The following is a 17,718-nucleotide window of genomic DNA, read 5'->3' as shown; positions in this document are numbered from 1 at the left end:
AAATAAAATTTGCAGCTTTTCTTTTACAAAGACAGTAAAATTAGGAGGGGGAGGGGGGGAAATTAAATGTATATGTGGGTGTAGTAGCCTAATGCAACACATCTTTCAAAGACTAGCATAGAAGTTAGCTATGTAAAAATGTAATGTAAAAATAACACCTTAGTGTTATTTTTACATTTTTCCTGATAAAACTCTCCCTGTAAAGTTTTTTTTTTTTTTTTAATAAAAGCTATGGACATTTCTACAGAGAAAACTTCAGAGTTTTCTTCTGAAACTTTGTTAGGGAAATATTAAAGTGGGTTTGACGCCACGAAGAGGCATAAATGCATTAAGTGCATTCAAGAAAAGAGACTTTGTTGTTGTCACACATTTCAGCATTTGTCTACAGGTTAGATCAAATTCAGGTTGGACCTGGCTCCACCTCCAGCACTAATAGGGCCGTTATTTTCTGAATGGCTCCCTATTGTCTTGCAGTGGACACCTTCTGACGTCTCATTGTTCTAACAGGACTTATATCCAGAGCCGACCACTTCGTCCTCACAGAAGCAGGGAATGTGACCACCAGTCTCTCTCCGTGCCCAGGTTGAATCTCCAGCAGAGGGAAAGCAGAGCAAGATGATGGGCTACAGAGCTGAGTTTTATCGTCGTGGCCCTGTTGGCAGTACTCAGAGAGCTGCTTTCAAGTGGGCCACGACTTACCTGTCCAAGATTGCTATAATCCTCCGGAATGCTCCAAACTGGATGCTCACTTTCACTCAGGTGAGAAAAGTTGAACAATTTTAAAATGCATGTTGTTTGCTGGATGTAACACGGGGAAATTTGTCATGTGTCAGAAGGATGCTGAATATTTTCTTCATTTTTTTTCTTTCTTTTATTTTCCCCCAGTTGATGGATAGACTGATGCAGCTGATGTCCGAGGATAGAAAATCTCTTGAGAACAACATCAGAGTCTGTTTGTCAACTCACGGTTGCTTCATCAAAGTAAGTTTCACTTTTGTTACTTTTTTCTCTTTTTTGTTTGACTGTGTGAATATATTTTGTGAAATAACGTTGCATCATATATTGACCCGTTTATTTTATTTTATTTATTTATTTATTTTTTGTTTAGGTTCCAGTGATCCCGAATTCCTTGAACAGCAAGAAAAACTACTGGAAACTGGACTGCAGTCAGATCACAGCGAAGATGGTGCGCCGTCACTTTAACGGGCTCCTGCAATTCTTCCCCGAGTTGGCCTCTAAGCTGGAAAGGGAGAAGCTGGACAGAGCTGCCCCCTCTCCTCAACCTGCATCCCGCAGGCCTGACCAGGTCAGATGTAAGGTGAAGTTCACTGGGCCTTTCTCCGTCGAATCCCTGTTGAAGAGAGACAGCCCCCCTTCTCCGCCCTCCGGAGCTTCCCATCTGCCTGGCGTGGAGCAGCGGCCTTTGCCCGCGACCCCACAAAGAGATTTCATCTGCTACCCCGCGGGTCCCCTTATTTCACACGCTTCGAATTGTTTTTCCCACATCGGCTCAGCAGGGGGCAGCACAGATCACACGCTCGTGGCTGACAGAGCTGTTGAACGCGCCGGGTGGGTTCCTGTGCGCGCTGGTCCCTCGTCTGCGCCTTACTTCACCAGGGCGCAGCACGGCTTCGTCACGTATACCGCACCGACATTTACAAACGTCACGTCTCATGTATGGCAATGAATTGTTTCACACCTGTAAAAAGCAGTCTCCTGCATTTTCTTCTGGCGGAATACACACTTAAAAGTACTTTTTTTTTTTTTCCTTCTTCTTAGAAACCTGTAAACATGCTAAGCCAATGTACTGTTGTAACAGCTGCGTCTCAATGCTTTTTGTCCCAGATAAATATTTTTGAGTGAGGTTAATAAATCATCACGTATATTCAGGTGTAAAAAGCATTGAGATTAAGGGCCCAAAAAAATGGAAGAGAAAGACATACAAAAAAAAAAGTGGTAAATATTACTTTGAAATCGGATCAAGAATGTTGGTTCTTTGCTAATTAGGAGTTAAAAACTGTTCATCTTTCAGCAAAATGTATTCATGATCACATTTACACTTAATCTGACAGCATTTCAAGAGGTTTGAAACATGGTGACCTTTAATTTTTTTATTATTATTAAACAAAGTCTTTTCAGATAAACTAGTTATTATTATTATTATTATTAAACAAAGTCTTTTCAGATAAACTAGTTTTGGGTCTTCTGTCATTTACTTTTCTCCGTTTAGCTCACAAGTTTTTTTTTAATAGGAATCGGTAAGATTCTGTTGGATAAGTGTTCTGAAGAATACAGATTTAATAGAGAATTAATGTAGATCAATTTTTAGGATTTTAGGCACAGGCTAACAGATTGTAATTAAAGTGTTCTGGTATTTGATGCTCAATAAGATTCCTATATAGTCTTTGGACAGGAAACTTGATGCTCCACCATGAATTACAAATTTATTCTTTAAGCCAGGCACTCATGGAGTGATGGTTGGTATAAAAAAACTAACTAACTAACTAACTAACTAACTAACTAACTAACTAAATAAATAAATAAAAACTCCCATTTCAAATAGTTATAGACCTTATATGGTCAAGCTTCCTGGTTCCTGTAAGAAGCCGTGCCGCTGCGTCCTTCTGAATCAGCTGAAGTCGCTGCATCTGTGATTTTATCCACGCCACTATATAAAGAATTGCAATAATCCAAACGAGTTGTAATGAAGGCATGGATAAGTCCTTCAAAGTCCTTAAAACAAAAATAAGATTTAGCTTTGGCTAAAATCCGGCATGTGATTTAAAACTTGATTTAACGACAGAGCTAACTTGTTTAGCTAGCTTTAAACTGCTATCAAAAGGAAAACCAAGATTCCTAGCAGAGGTCTGACAAAACCGAGCTAAAGAACCAAGAATCAGATCCGGATTTGTAGTTTAAAGTCTTTGACCAAATAATATATCTTGAGTTTTACTTTGATTTAGGTAAAGAGAGTTTTATTCCATCCAAGATTTCACTTCAGCTAAACAATCTATCATTAGGGGAAGAGATTAATTTTTACCATTTTGTAGTTTAAGGGGCAAATAAACCTCTGGAATCTCTAGAGTCCGCAAAACGGTGGAAAGAGACGTTAAATTTATGGAAAATCTGACCAAGTGGCAATAAATATAAGATGAACAAAACAGGACCTAAAATTGAGCCTCGGGGAACACCGTACCTTAAATGTTTGGCCTCAGAACAGTGTTGGTTGAGATGAACTGAAAAAGTTCTATTTTCTAAATAAGATTTAAACCACACAAATACTGGGCCTCTCAGGCCAACACATTGCTTTAATCTATATAAAAGAATCTGATGATCTACAGTGTCAAATCCAGCACTCAGATCTAGACATAATAAAACTGCAACATTGCCTGAATCAACTGTTAGAAGATCATTATACACTCGAAGCAAAGCTGTTTCAGTGCTATGAGCAGCTTTAAAACCCAGACTGAAACTTCTGTTAAAATACTATTGTCATTTAAAAACTTTTCAAGCTGAATAGAAACTAATTTTTCCAAGAACCTTAGATAAAAAAAGGGAGTTTAAAAATGGGCCTAAAATTTGCTAGTACACTTGAGTCTAATTTAGGTTTCTTAAGAAGGGGTTTAACCACAGCATGCTTAAGAATTGATGGGACACAACCTGATTGCAATGAGGCATTTATCAAGGTTTTATTCTGGTCCTATTTGCAACACAAGAAGCTCAGGACTTTAGAAAACAGCTCCAGATCAAACAGCCCTGCCCCGTCGCTCCACTGGGTCAGACTGCACTGACATTTAAAAGAGGTGAAAATGACTGGAATGTAGCCATTTCATTTCCATTTGAAACATCCCATTAAACAACACTGCTCCTGTTAAATCACCCACATTAGAGATTGTTTGTGCTCCCATTTATCCCATCTGCTGATTTTTACAATCCCTTTCCTTCAGGAACAAATAAAAAATAAAAAAAAGTGTTGTGAAAATCTAGAATGTCATCATGGGACTACAGGAGCAAGCAGCTGCAAATGTTGACAGTCTACTGGACAACTAGTAGAAAAAAAGGTTTCACAGGAGAAGGCCAGACTAAAAGTTGTCAGTGAAAACTCAAGACCACAAGTTCTGACTTGAAATTTAATTATTTGCAGTTGAGCACATAGATCTTGTTTGGCATAAGCCAAATACTGTGTGAACCAACTATGTAGGTAGAGATGTCATGGTATAGGGATGCCTTGTTGCAGGACGACCTAGCCAGTTGAAAAGAACAAAAAAATCAAATTAATGCTATTGTCCTGAATCTTTAAACTCCATCTGCTGGTCTACTAAAAAAAAAAAACAAAAAAAAAACCCTTCCTGTAAACCAGGGTCAAACTCCGGTCCTCAAGGGTCGCCGTCCTGCAGTCTTTAGATGTGCCACAGGTACAATACACTGGAATGAAGTGGCTTAATTACCTCCTTCTTGTGTAGATAGGTTCTCCAGCGGCTTGCTAATGACCTAATTATTCTTTTCAGGTGTGGTGCAGCAGAGGCACATCTAAAAGTTGCTTGAGGACTGCAGTTTGACAACTGTGTCGTAAGCCATCAGACAAGAATCTTTGGAATGAATGTCTTAACCCCACCCAAGCTTTCAGACAGCATCAGACCACTTTCACCATTATCCACATTTCCATATGAAGCACCTTAGCTGACTGACTTGATTCAAAGACACAATAGTTTACAAGATAATGGTACTTCATGGAAAAATACCTCCAATTGTACACAATGCTGTGGAGAACAAAAAGTAGAGTGAAACAGCTAACTTGCAGTTTTTTCTTCCAGATGAGGGAAAAAATTTGCAGATAGAACAAAAAAAAAATCCTTCTGGGACACTGTAGGAAATAGTTTATATCAGTTGTGAAATGTATTTTTTTGCTAAATAAAAATGATTAAATGCTGTAAATTTGATTCAGTGAAGGCGTTTATATTGTATAGTTTAAGTCCTGATGGACTTCCACAATATGTTACCGCTATGCTACAGCTAATTAAAGTTGAATGTAATTGTTTATACCGAAAGGAACGAGAACCAATCTTTGGTTGACTTTACCACAATTTTATATATATATATATATATATATATAGGATAATTGAAATGTAGGTTTAAACAACTGTAAATAAAGTGTTAGGACTGTGGTTTAAATGAAAGCTATGGAACCAAGACAGAAGACGCGGGACAAAGACTGGATGAAATAAAATGCTTTTTATTGTTCAGCCGTGTCATAACCTCGTCTCCAAAATAAACACAGCAGGACTACAACCGTTTGTCAACCTAGCTACCATTGATAGGACATGAAACGTGGGTTTTGTCAAACCACCAACGATAGCGTTATTTTTTTTTCCTATCAAACATCCAATGATGGCATACAAAATAGTTGTTAACCTACCAGTGATACTGTATATAAAACACTTGTTTGTAGATTTATCCCCAGCCCACCCTTAATTTCACCCATTTCCCCATTTAGAACATTTGACACCGACATATTTTTTTTATGCTTAAACAAGCACATATTAAGAGTGCATAATTCTCCATTTTTGAGATTATATAAAAAAAACCTACACAATGTTACACTTTAAGTCAGAGTACATTTCAACTGATTATTAGTGTTCTACACATTCGACCATAACCAAAGGAACATTGTATAATATCACTATAACTTAACACTACGTGTAATATACGTTCTTAAAAAAAGAAAGAAAGAAAGAAAAAGAAATACAAATGATTAGCATTGGAGAGAAAATGAAAATGGATAGTGCGAAGGCAAGCTGGGTCAGTACCATAACATATAATGAGTATTACAAAAAGAAATAAAAAATAGAATAAGAAAAGTAGAAACAAAAAAACCTAATACAGGCAAGGCTAAAACATGTGTTTCACACTTTTAAGATCAACCTCTTGTGCACTCATCCAAATAGAAAACCTGCTCTTTACCCTCCATTGTGTGATATCTTTGATACTTGGAAATTCTCCTGTCCCCTCCGTTTCAACTTGCTTAAACAATCCTGTGGGAACCATCTTTGATTTTTATTTTTTTCTTTTCTTGTGTCAGGCACTTCCCAGGACCACTTTAATTTCCTCTCTCTTTACCTTTAACACTCTACAGGGCAATCGTAATGCTGCTTCAGACAATACAGGACAGTCACAATGCAGGTTCTATTGGAAAATGACTGAAAGAAAACATAAGATAATGTGCAATTAATATGCTGTAATCCATACGTGAGGTTTTTAAAAGATCTGCAGGCTCGTACCAATCCTACAGGTCGGTGTCAAACCAGGCCAGCTGGTTGCTGTCCATCAGTTCCTGGGTATGGCCAAGGTCTGGCAAAGGATCAGTATGGTGACCCAGGTCGGGCAGCGCATCAGCATGGTAGTCTGCACCTTCCATCATAGGGTCTAACAGAGGGTCCTGGCCATAAGCTGCTGGGTACGCCCGATATGCTCCGTCTGAAAGGCAAAAATAAGACCCACAAGGTTCAATGTAAAAACGAAACGTTATGCTGCAAGTTTGTCGTTTCATGCTAAGTGGCACGTTTCTATTTTGTCAGGAAATGTGTACGGTAGCGTAGCTTTGTAGTAGTTTTTGGATAAGTACAAACTCACAGGTTTGTTCCTGTGCAGTTCAATGCTGAAAGAGAGAAGCCTCAGTGTAGAAACAAAAGTGCTGTTACTTTCAGTGCAATTACCAAAAAACATAAAAGATTTTCTAGAAATGCAGACAACATCTTGGGGGAGGGGGGGAGAAGACAAGAATGAAGCTCATGTAAAGCTTAAAAACTCACCATCTTGCCTGAAAGCCAGAGGATCTCCTTGTGCTGCCATATCCAGACCCAGGTCCCCGGTCTGAAGAACCAAACACTGACATTAGATAACTGACAGAAACTACTCATCAGTACATTAGAATGGCTCTTTCTAGATATTCACAATAAACAAAACATTGATAGTTCAGAGGCACAAAGTTTAAAATTACAAGCAGTTATTGTAAGCTCACTCTGGTACTAAACTGACTTCAATCATCTTAAATCAACTTCCATCTCAAAAACGTCAGAGTTAATGTAAACCTTTAAGATTTAAAGATTCCTATTTAAGCGCTTTTGTCAAAGTAGGAACCTTTAAGCTTTCGTGTTTGCAGAGGAGCCTAAACATACACTGAATGGAACATGCAGCACTAAATGAAATGCAAGTTAAAAGTCAACATATATTCGTGAAAAGTTGTTCTGCGAATGTTACCGCTACTTTAGTTTTGGGAAACAGTTTGTTTGTAGTTTGCGTTTCCCACAGGAAGTTTGCTGGTGGTGCACCGCCTCTCCTTCCTAATTATCTTTGGCTTCTGTGTAAATAAAACCACATCCCTTTAAGAGGTTCGCCAACTAGTGTCATACTTTTGAGACTCGAGATTAAAAGGATAAAACTGTTCCAGATTTACAATAAGTTACCTTCTGTAAATAAGATCTTCACCGCTTGTAATTTTTAGGCAAACCTCAATTTGAAATTATCCCTATATAGTTAATGATGCACAGCTTCTAAGAAGTAGTTGAAAAGATCATTTTGTGAAGTCACTTGACGTGTACTAATAAGAAATAAAAAAAAGAGCTACTTTGGAGAGAGAAATTAAACATTCACTTTGATAAATAATGCACCAAATGATGTAAATCCTTGGCTTTCTTCTTCTGTTTAGTCATGCTATGGCTCAGAAGAATTGAACACGGTTCCAGCAAGCTTCATTACAGCTGTTTCATTAATTTGGTTTTAGCTCATTTATTAGCATTAGCACGTACATCGTTCCAGGCCATGGGCTCGGTTCTGAACAGTGAGCTGGTCAGCTCCACCGAGAGACGCTTCTTGTAGTCCTGGGGTTTGTCTTCAGACATGCGGAACAGGACAGCTGCAGCATAGGTTGCTAAAGGAGAATGCACAAAAAAAAATAAAAAAAATCCTTAAGCAACCAGAAAAACAAAAACACTAAATGGTAAAACTGTGTCTGTTTGTATTCTCACCGACGCCCTCGTTGCGAGAATGCAGCAGCTCAGTGAGCGGTGCGGTGGCCCCCTCGGCTTCGATGGCCTCGGCTGCTTCTTTGTCCTGCGCCAGTTCGCACAGAACACCTGCTGCGACGCGCTGGATGTTTTCCACTGGAGAATACAACAACTGGACACGAGAGCAAGTGAGAGTAAGATTTAAGAATGTCCAAGATTTTTTAGGCTACTGATTATTCTGAAATATATATTATTTAGTGATAGATGTTCTGCGGTTGTACCTGGACAAAGAGTGGAATGGTGTTGAGCCCTCTGATCACAATCCTGTTGTGGACATCCCGGGCCAGGATGTGCAGAGCTCCAGTGCAACCTTCAACTATTTCCTCCATACGCACTCCCTCCTGGATGAGTTCAAGGGTGGGGAGAAAACAAAGTCAAACACACAGAAGAGGAAAATGAAATCCAAATCTTCAAAAGAGAAAGTTTAAATAAGCTGCCATACCACAAACTGCTGCTGGTTCCCTCCCATGCTCGTGCGCCTCTGGGTGTCCTGATGCGCTCGGACAAGCAGCTGGACCAATCGGGGAATGGCTCCCTGCTCCCGCAGAGCGCTGTGATTGGCCGGGCACAGGGCTAGGTTGCGAATGAGACCGACCGTTGCCTAAACAGAAGATGGATTGTACCTTTTAAAAATTGTAATTATTCTAATTGTTTCATTAATTTACAAGTGTAATGGAAAAAGGACCTTGATTAGTGGCCAGTGGGACGGTGGGTGCAGCAGCTTAACAACCACAGGCAGGCCGTAGTGAAGGCGCACTGCATTCTGGGCCATTTCTGCATCCTGGTGGCGCGAGGTCAGGTGACGCAGGGCGCACACAGCCGGCTCTGTGATGTCCTCTCTGTCGCCGGCCCGGAGCACGGTTCGCACCAAAGCCTCAATGCCGCCAACCTAACAGGAACATCCGTGTGTTAATGTTGCGCGTCAATAAAACAAGACCCAGCGAGACTAAAATCAAGACATGATGTAGACGGTTACAGCCCCACACCTGGCAGACCATGAGTTTGTTACTGTAATTGTTGCAGGTCAGGTTAGAGAGGATGCCGGCAGCACAAGTCACCACGTTGATGTCGTCGCTGCCCAACAGCTGGACCAGGGTGCCAAGGAGACCCTCCATGCCCTCCTACAGACAAGAATAGATGAATGCAACTCATCTTCCTAGAGCTTTAGATTTTCTTATTAGAAACTGAGCTCAAATTTGAACACTAAAAATCACAGCTATAAGCTAAAGTGAACATTAAAAGTGCACCAACAAGAGATTGCGACAGTCAATTTTTGAACACCAACTCAGATCTCCTGACATTTTTTACCAAATTCTGTTTGTTGAATTTCTGGTTGTATAAAAAATGTATCAGTTGTAACAAAATGCTTACAGTAAGGTAATGTCTCAAGAACATCCCAAATGTATAAAGCTGCCTCTTTAAAAAAAAAAAAAAAGAACATACAAGATAAATAAACCCTCTGGTTTATGGGACAGAGGTAAAACCCTTATGAGACATTACAGAAAGTTCACTTCTTTCCTTTTTGTGACTATATAATATAATGTGCATCACGTGACTGAACATACATTTTTGATGATTTCAAAATAAAAAGCCAACATTTGAAAGTAAAGAGCTCCAGGTTCTAGTTCTGTCAAATCCAACGTTCATTCAGTGTCAGTAACAAAGCTCTGCAGGGATCTTATATTTGGTATAAGCACCGATCAGAAAAAGATCAGATTTTTAGTTTTCACACAGGTAGGGGGTCACTAGTTTGGACCACTCGACTGTAAAATTTACTTAATTCAAGTCAGCAGCTACTTTCTTTTTTATCATCTATTAAATTATGTCCAACAGTACCTGTTTAGTGGCAGCATCTGAAAGATTCCTCAGAGTCCAGAGGCAGTTCTGAACCAGACGCTGGCTGGGGTCTGTTAGATGAAGACCCAAAGCTTGCATCCCTCCTAAAAAGTTAAATAAAAGATCGCATGAATAATCAAATCATTAATGCAGCGGCATTGTTTTAATCCGTTTCATTTCTGTCATAAGTACCAGCTTCTACAATGGCCGGCTTGTTGCTTGAGCAGACAGAGAGCACTTTTAGCACTCTGCTTGTGGTCCACAGCAGTTTCTCGTATGTAAAAGTCCTCATGATGTTGACCAGGGCCTGAGGTCCACCGCTGGCCAGAATGATCAGCTAAAACAAAGAGTTTCGTGTTTACTACACACCGCCAAAACAAAGACGACGACGCATTGAAAAAAAACAGATCTTCCTGTACCTTGCTTTCCTGATTGCCATATGCCAGGATCTGCAGACAGTCAGTAGTGATGGCCAAGAACTTGACGTTGGTGTTGGACAGCAGGGCTACCATCTTTTGCAGCCCTCCGGCAAGGCGCACCGCCATCTTGGCGCCTTCCTGGTGCAGCAACAGGTTGTGGAGTGTAGTGATGGCATAGAATAACACGCTGTCCACTGGTGAGCTGAAAGACATAAAAGAAAAAGGTGAGACAACACGAGGAGCAGCGAGCACCAACAACTTTAAATCGTTTTAAAAATACTAACTGTAATTAATACTCCAAAACGCCACCTTTTACCTTCCGATTCCTTAATCTAGCATCAAACATGTTGTTTAGCTTGTGGCAATTACTAAATTCAGGCAATGACCGGTAGAGATAATTACTGCAAAGTGATGCTACAGTGCACCAAGTGTCCACCCAAGTAGGCAAACAAGGAAGAAATGTTGATGCAATCACTGTCAAATTAGACAGAAAGCAAGCAGAGCACCTTCTTTTAAAATGTATTTATGAAGACCATTAGAACACAATATTCAGTTCTAAGCCAGGTGAAAATCTATACAACTTGTAAACGTTCCAACATCAACTGCAAACATAGTAACGTGAGACTATAAAGAAGTCAAACACAGGTGCTCCGTCCAACAGGTCTCAACTTGCCTTGTAGCCAAGTGTTTTGTCTGCAACTTTAGGCCTTTATGAGCTTTCAAACGCATGAAAAGTGCAGGAGTTTCTGTGGAAATTTTGTGTCACACTTTTCCAAAATAGCTGCTCATCTATAGAATAGTTTTGGGGTTTGGGTGGGGGGCTCTGTAAATTGCACACAACAGAACAGAGTGAATTGACAAAAAAACAAATCGCTCCATTTTCGAACTGGGGACAATAGAAGTAGCTTTGTTGTGAAAATGTATTCACAGAAGCAAGAAGCAGGCCAGCAAAAATACAGTCAGCAGAAAAAAAAAGATGAAGCTAGCAACTATTACCACTACAGACTTTGCATATCTGCTGGCTACTGACTGACGTAGTCCATTACTGCAACAATCTCACGTAAACGTTATCCCTCTAACCGTTTCCCACAAACATACAGTCGTTTTGTTTTTTTAATTCACTTTGAACAATAAAATGAGCTTTGAGTAGCGAGGTTATCCACCGACAGCAGCCTACTGTGACAAACCTGAGTAATCTGGCAAATCTAACTAATACATGCTCTAGACTAGAAACAGAAATAATCTGGCAAAGTATGACTTGCAGTATCTACAGGACCATGGAGTCTAAATGCAATATGAAATCCAAAAATGATGACATCAGTATAAGGTCAGAGTGCTCCCAACTTTAGTTTTTAGTCAACACGCCAAACGTCAGCTCTACCAAGACATAACAGAAACAACACTCTTCTATATAACTGAACAAACATCTAAAGTTAACTCTTTAATATTAGTGAGGCGTTGAAAAGCTGAACGATACAATACTATTTAATTATCATGCTTTTATTGCTATGAACTTTGATCTCTTTATTTTAAATTGCTTCATAAATGAATAAATTAAACAGAATATTAAAGGAAATGATTGTCAGAACACAAGAGAAGTCTGTGGTTCAATCAGGCTGAGAGTGAGCAGATAACACTATAAAAATCACATTTTAGAGCTTCTGTTCTTCCCCCTTATGATAATCCATCTCCTCTGCTCCTCATAATGATTAGATACATCGCACACAAACACTAACTTTCATGTAAATACATTTCCTAAAGAGAAATCAGGTAGGAATCTGTGATGGCAGATCAAAGCTTCACATAAAGTAGACATCAAAAAGCTGCGACGGCATGTAAATACAAAATCCTTCACATCTTACCCCAGCATCTTGACCAGAGCAGGAATGCCTCCAGACTTGAAGATGGCGAGGAGCCCCTCACGGTGATGGGAAAGGTTGTGCAACGTGCCGGCAGAACAGCGAGCCGTCTCCACGTCGTTGGTGTTCTGCATGGCACGGACGACCGCTGAAACCATCTGTGGCGAGCGCATCAGGGCGTGACGCGACGCCTCCTTCTTTGACAACTGATGCACCATCACGGCAGCTTTGTTCACAACAACCTACAGGGCGAGAGTTTTGTTAAGCATGGTGACAATCTGAAAAAGATGAATGACAAGTACTTTTGAGTAATTAAAGTAATGGTTTGTTCACAGACCTGATCCTCATCGTTGAGCAGTTTGGTGAGCTCGGGTATGGCCCGGGTGGCCAGCTCGGCATCGTCCTGATAGTTGATGAGGTTAACCACGGCATGCTTTAGCATCTGAGAGGGCTCCGCCAGACGCTGTACTGCCGTTGGATGGGCAGCGTCCAGCTGGGTGGGCGGGATCTGAATCCCCTCCTCTAGGGTCTCGGGGAACATAGCAGCTCGCACACGCTGGGCTCGGGTCATGGCGTAACCTTCGATGTCTGGGAAACAAATACAGAAAAATCATAATTACATTGTGTGTGTGGTCAAGGACATCTTTACCGAAATTCATCATAATTTTTTCTAGAGTTCAATCTATACATTTACCAAATTGTTTTACGCTCGACTTACCTGCAGCCTCAGGAGTGAAGGGCTGGTTAAACTCCCAGTCATACAGAGTTGGATCATCTTCCTCGGCATCGGGGTTCCCTTTGCCACTCAAAGACGGTGCTGTGGTGGTGACGCCAGACTGGATTCCTGAATCTAGATAGGACTGCTGCTGCCACTGGCTCACAGCGACCTTGCTGTCACCCATAGCCATGTCCAACTCCATCAGATCAGCTACACGAGCAGAAGAAAGACAAAATGAGACAAGAGACGAACAAATTCTCACCAGGAATTCCCAGCGACAACAGACTGATCTGATTGCTGTGTTAACAATTGCGGAGTTTGTGCAAAAATACATATTTAGAAAATACCAATGTCGTGTTCTAGTGCTACTGTAACTACCAGAGTCCCACCTGTGTAATTATGATGGTTCCTACAGAACTTTAAAAGCAATATTAAAGAAAACAGTGATCAAACTCCAGAGTTTTCTTGACTCTTAAGAATCCTAAAATACAAAATGTTTTTACTACTCTGTTAGTTCACAACAGGGGTGGGCAATATAAACTTAAACCTCATTGCAATATGTTGCGCTAATTATTGTGATCACAATACAAAAAAAAAGGGTTTTCAACTTCTTTTTAGTCTTAAGGCAACTGCTGTCAAAGCACAACAAACAAAATGTCTCCCTTAAATTGAAAACCTGTTTTGGAAGGGGCTTCTTCAAGACTCCTGACATAAGAATAAACTGCAAACAGTAATAGCACTTATTGAGATTTTCTCATTTATTGATATGCTCGTGAAACCAACAGTGAAGAAAACGGAAACAGAAATAACTCCAACAATAAAGACGGTTCTAGGAGCTTTCTAACGTCATTAATTGTAATTCCTCATTGTCACAATGAATGAAAGTTCTTATGATAAGCAATTTTGCAGGATAACAATAAATGTTACAATAAAATGGCCACCAGTATGACAATCTGTTAAATAGATGGGCAAACAGTACACATTAATGTCTGATTAATACAACTCAGGTAACTGACTGTATATACAATCCTATGACGTCGAAAACATGGATGACTTTGAAGACTTTGACAATTAAAATGTGCTCCCAACTGAAACAGCACGATTTGTGATTTTGGCCCAACAATCTAAGCGATTCCACAGTTAAAAAAAAAAAAAAAAAAACAACATTCACAGTGAAACTCCAACCTTATTGGCCACTGCTGCCATTTGATGCAACATGCTCCATGGATGCTGCTATGACGCATGTGATTAAATATCAAGGTACTTAATTAATGAGGCAGGTTTGCACACAAATAACTGCAATGAAGCCAACATACTACAAAGCAAAATAATAACTAAAGAGACTTCAGCAAGGCAAGGGTGCATTTTTAACATTGAATTTTCAAAATTTTCCTAAAAATCTAGATTTTTTTTTTTTAATGGACTGTTTAGCTATGATTTCTAGGCATTTAGAATAGAATGGCCTGTAAAGCAGAAAAAAAATAGACCTTGTGAATTTAAGGATGGAAAGGAAAGGATGTTGCAGAAAAACCAACAAACCTGTTGATGTGGCTACATGTCTTTGTGGAAATAAAGTGGGCAGCAGTAATCAGATCGCTTTGGACTGGTGTTAATACCAGGTGTGAATGGTTAGGCTTTGCTCTTTTATCCGAGTCAGCGCATGTCAATGCCATGTCTGAACAGGGCCTGTTACTGCCTGTTCTCTGCAATAATCTAAGCAATGATAAAGATCCAAAAGGATTAAAGAATGTAAATGGCAAAACTTAAAACGGAATGAAAATTATTTAAAGCACGGAAATCATGTTTAACTCTGTGCCTTGTACCCTAAGGTAATGATAAAGAACAAAATACTAAACAAAAAAAAAAAAGTTACTGTTACATGTGCTCCAACCAAAAGTCCACAATTGACAAAGTGTTACTGTAACTCACCAATTAAGATGTGTACAAATTGAGACCGAGAAAGCGATGTGTATGTGTGTGGGGCGGGGGAAGGGGACAAAATTGGAATAGAAGAAAAAGAAAAAAAAAAAAAAACTGAGAATAAATAAGTTTGCGATACTCACACTGGGTAGCCATTGTTCTTGCCTGCCCTCAGCCCGCACAGCAAATATGTCTGGAAAAAATGGTAAAAGTAGCGCACGGAAAAGTAAGAAAACACGGCCTCAACTAAATGTCATATTTGTCACAGCCTAATCAAATCGTGGTGTTTTTATTCCAAGTGTTGGAATAAACCACCGTCTGCCTCTCTTTTTTTTTCTTTCCTCTTTTTTGCTCCGCTACCTTTTGCCAGGTCTTCACCGCTTGTTTGGCTAGTTAACGCAGATAGGACAGGAGGGGGGAAATGCCGAGTCTCCACCTCAAACCGAGAGAGAGGAGAGAGCGAAGCGGTGGGTATTTCCAGCACGAACACAATTCACTATTCAGCGGCATACAACATCAAAGGCATATTTCTCCCCCTCCCCCCTTACCACGGCCAAGTTCCGACCTCGAAGCTTGGGTTTCCAATGAGAGACACAACCCCCTCTACCCGCAATCACTTCCACGACGACTCCTCTCTCGTGGAGGCTCAAACTGGAAGAATAACAAGCGTACTAATCGACGCCGAGTGATAAACTGTCTGTTGCACCAATACAGTGATTTTTAATCAGCGTGCTGAATAACAGGAGTGCTAACAAGAATTAGCCACCTAACGTGCGCAGCTATCCTCACCGTTAGTTGGCTAACTAGCTAGCTAACATAAACAATCAATGCTGAATGATTGAAACACCTAGCAACAAGCCTTTGTTCATGGGCACAGCCGGTGTGACCCGTGGCTACCTCTACTCAAGAATGTTATTTTAATTCACAGGAACCTTGGCATGGGAGGAAAACCCTCAAATGTTTAATTCAGATTTGATTAGCTTAGCCATCCGAGACGTACGAAAAAGTAGATCCAGGCGCAACCATAGAAAACCTGCTGTGCTGCTGCCAGCCGAATCAGAAAACCCCACCGGAGCCTCCCTCCTCGATCGACCAGAGATGATTTTCTTGGTTAAAGCATGGAACTGACACACCGACTGATGTCTGCGCTAAACATGCGGCATTTACCAGAGTCGAAAGGCTCCTCCGTTGTTTCTGTTGGGCCGAATTTTCTCCTTTCTCTTGGCTGAAAATAGTAAAAGGACTGCTAGGTGAACCACCCGTCCTGGTCCAAACCACACCCGCTTGCTGCTCAGTCGAAGATGTTGCTTCCGCCAATGGAATCGAACATTAAGATGGCGAAGGGGGCAAAATCACGGTATTCTGCCGCGCTTCAAAAAATAGAGCTTCTCCTCAAAATAAGTTTTTAGCATACTGACAGTGATTTAAAATTATCTCTTAAAAGCTACACGTTTCCCCTATAAGGCCAATCTGCCTCTTTTAATCTAAAGTTTTTATGAAGTGTTTATTGCCTTTTCAGTTTACAGATTTAAAAGTAGCAATGNACGTTTCCCCTATAAGGCCAATCTGCCTCTTTTAATCTAAAGTTTTTATGAAGTGTTTATTGCCTTTTCAGTTTACAGATTTAAAAGTAGCAATGTGGACATTGGATCCTTGGTATGAAACAGTTTTGGTACCTTTCCCTTATGTGTTTTTTTTTTTTAAATATTATTAATGCAAATTACAATAGATTAATAGTTAGGTACAAGGAGCTTTTCTTTAAATGGCAAAATGTAGTTATTGTTTTGAGAAAAAAAAACTGTGTAACTTGTAAATAAATGAGTAGATTCCCTTTCTTGGATCTTCAAACCAGGTTCTTGTCAACTTTAACTTACTTCAGATGTAGTCTGCTGCCTACAGGATATGTGATGGTTTGTTTTTATTTCTGTTTGTTATAGATGACATTGATATGTAATCCAAAAGCTGAAATTATCACGCAAGTCTGGCTCACAAATGCCGTTTCTTTTCTTTCTCTCTTTCTTTTCAAAGTGATAACAAAAACACCTGAGATGTCATATTTTTAAATTGTATATGCAAACCTATGTGGTCAGTCGCTGATAATAAAATACTTGTTTTTGAATAGATTAACATCTTACAAATAGGCAAGCAGTTTATGCTCCTCATTTCTACATGGGACGACAAAGTTAGTGCTTTTGTTAGACATAACTCATGGATAAAAAAAGAAGTTTTGTTTTGTTTTTCATTGTGGGAATTGCAACAGCTGAATAATGGGAGCGCTGTGGTCGTATGTTGTTAATGAAGTCTTGCCTGTGCCGAAGCATTTTCACCAACAAACTCAAGTGTTAGTTAAATTATAACTGAAAACTCCAGTCGAGTCAATAGGCTAGCCCAGAAAGGGAGCAGAACAGCTACAGATGAAAGTAAAATAAACAAAAAAGCAAGTACCATGCATGCACAGCAATGCATGGCCATGTGTGCAACGCGTGCCACAGACCTCAAAAGGTGAAAGTCCAAGACGGGTTATTGAGAAACACATTGTTCTAGCAGCAGGAAATGCACCAGGAAGCTGTACGGTACTGTGCGACGTGTCCACTGAAGGGGTGGAACACTCAAGGAAAAATACTTTACGGTGTGGACATTTCTTTCTTGTTTTTACGTTATTGTTTCTTTTCAGGTTTTCGTTCAGATTTGTATTCATATCCAATAAGTTAGAGCGCATGTTCCAGCGAGTCTCGGGTTTTAAAAATATTTCTTTTAGGGAACTAGTATTTCTGTATGTGAAACAAAAAAAAAATGTGATGATTAACAGAAAGACTTGAAAACAGTCTGCGTGTGAATAATTTGTATGATGTGTTTCTCATAGAGAATTGAGAGAAATATATTAACCTTCACATAGCATTGTA

General features: G+C 39.9%; 2 protein-coding genes across 3 annotated transcripts; one reads left to right on the top strand and one right to left on the bottom strand.

Annotated features, from left to right (window-relative positions):
- Positions 1 to 886: 886 nt before the first annotated feature.
- Positions 887 to 1,753, top strand: LOC107835763 (uncharacterized). Its single transcript, XM_016669231.1, has 2 exons — positions 887 to 981; positions 1,109 to 1,753. The coding sequence occupies exons 1-2, from the start codon at positions 889 to 891 to the stop codon at positions 1,685 to 1,687; spliced, it is 672 nt and encodes a 223-aa protein (XP_016524717.1). The 5' UTR covers positions 887 to 888; the 3' UTR covers positions 1,688 to 1,753.
- A 3,460-nt stretch (positions 1,754 to 5,213) lies between these two features.
- Positions 5,214 to 16,136, bottom strand: LOC103135024 (catenin beta-1-like). Of its 2 annotated transcripts, none has more exons than XM_007547570.2 (17): positions 15,983 to 16,136; positions 14,959 to 15,008; positions 12,896 to 13,105; positions 12,515 to 12,765; positions 12,181 to 12,419; positions 10,319 to 10,520; positions 10,092 to 10,236; positions 9,900 to 10,003; positions 9,050 to 9,184; positions 8,749 to 8,952; positions 8,506 to 8,664; positions 8,285 to 8,404; positions 8,025 to 8,175; positions 7,806 to 7,927; positions 6,810 to 6,870; positions 6,279 to 6,474; positions 5,214 to 6,197 (listed from the first exon to the last, which is right to left on the bottom strand). In XM_007547570.2, exons 2-16 carry the CDS (start codon positions 14,969 to 14,971, stop codon positions 6,284 to 6,286), a joined length of 2,307 nt encoding a protein of 768 aa, XP_007547632.1. In that variant the 5' UTR covers positions 14,972 to 15,008; positions 15,983 to 16,136; the 3' UTR covers positions 5,214 to 6,197; positions 6,279 to 6,283. The 2 variants fall into 2 exon arrangements, with proteins under 2 accessions (XP_007547632.1, XP_016524733.1); XM_016669247.1 differs by lacking the exon at positions 15,983 to 16,136 and adding an exon at positions 15,176 to 15,267.
- Positions 16,137 to 17,718: the final 1,582 nt, after the last annotated feature.

Source organism: Poecilia formosa, unplaced genomic scaffold (assembly GCF_000485575.1).
Source record: "Poecilia formosa unplaced genomic scaffold, Poecilia_formosa-5.1.2 Scaffold21, whole genome shotgun sequence".
In the NCBI taxonomy this organism is placed as follows: domain Eukaryota; kingdom Metazoa; phylum Chordata; class Actinopteri; order Cyprinodontiformes; family Poeciliidae; genus Poecilia; species Poecilia formosa.
This window is presented reverse-complemented; position numbering and strand designations above follow the sequence as displayed.

What these genes read in the sequence shown, in the direction of transcription:
- LOC107835763 (XM_016669231.1), top strand. Translation starts at nt 889, where the DNA reads ATGGATAGACTGATGCAGCTGATGTCCGAGGATAGAAAATCTCTTGAG. An exon ending in CTCACGGTTGCTTCATCAAA is followed by an intron (nt 982 to 1,108) that starts GTAAGTTTCACT and finishes TTTTTTGTTTAG; the next exon opens with GTTCCAGTGATCCCGAATTC.
- LOC103135024 (XM_007547570.2), bottom strand. An exon ending in GCCGGCCATTGTAGAAGCTG is followed by an intron (nt 10,004 to 10,091) that starts GTACTTATGACA and finishes TTAACTTTTTAG; the next exon opens with GAGGGATGCAAGCTTTGGGT. An exon ending in CCATTCCACTCTTTGTCCAG is followed by an intron (nt 8,176 to 8,284) that starts GTACAACCGCAG and finishes TCTCGTGTCCAG; the next exon opens with TTGTTGTATTCTCCAGTGGA.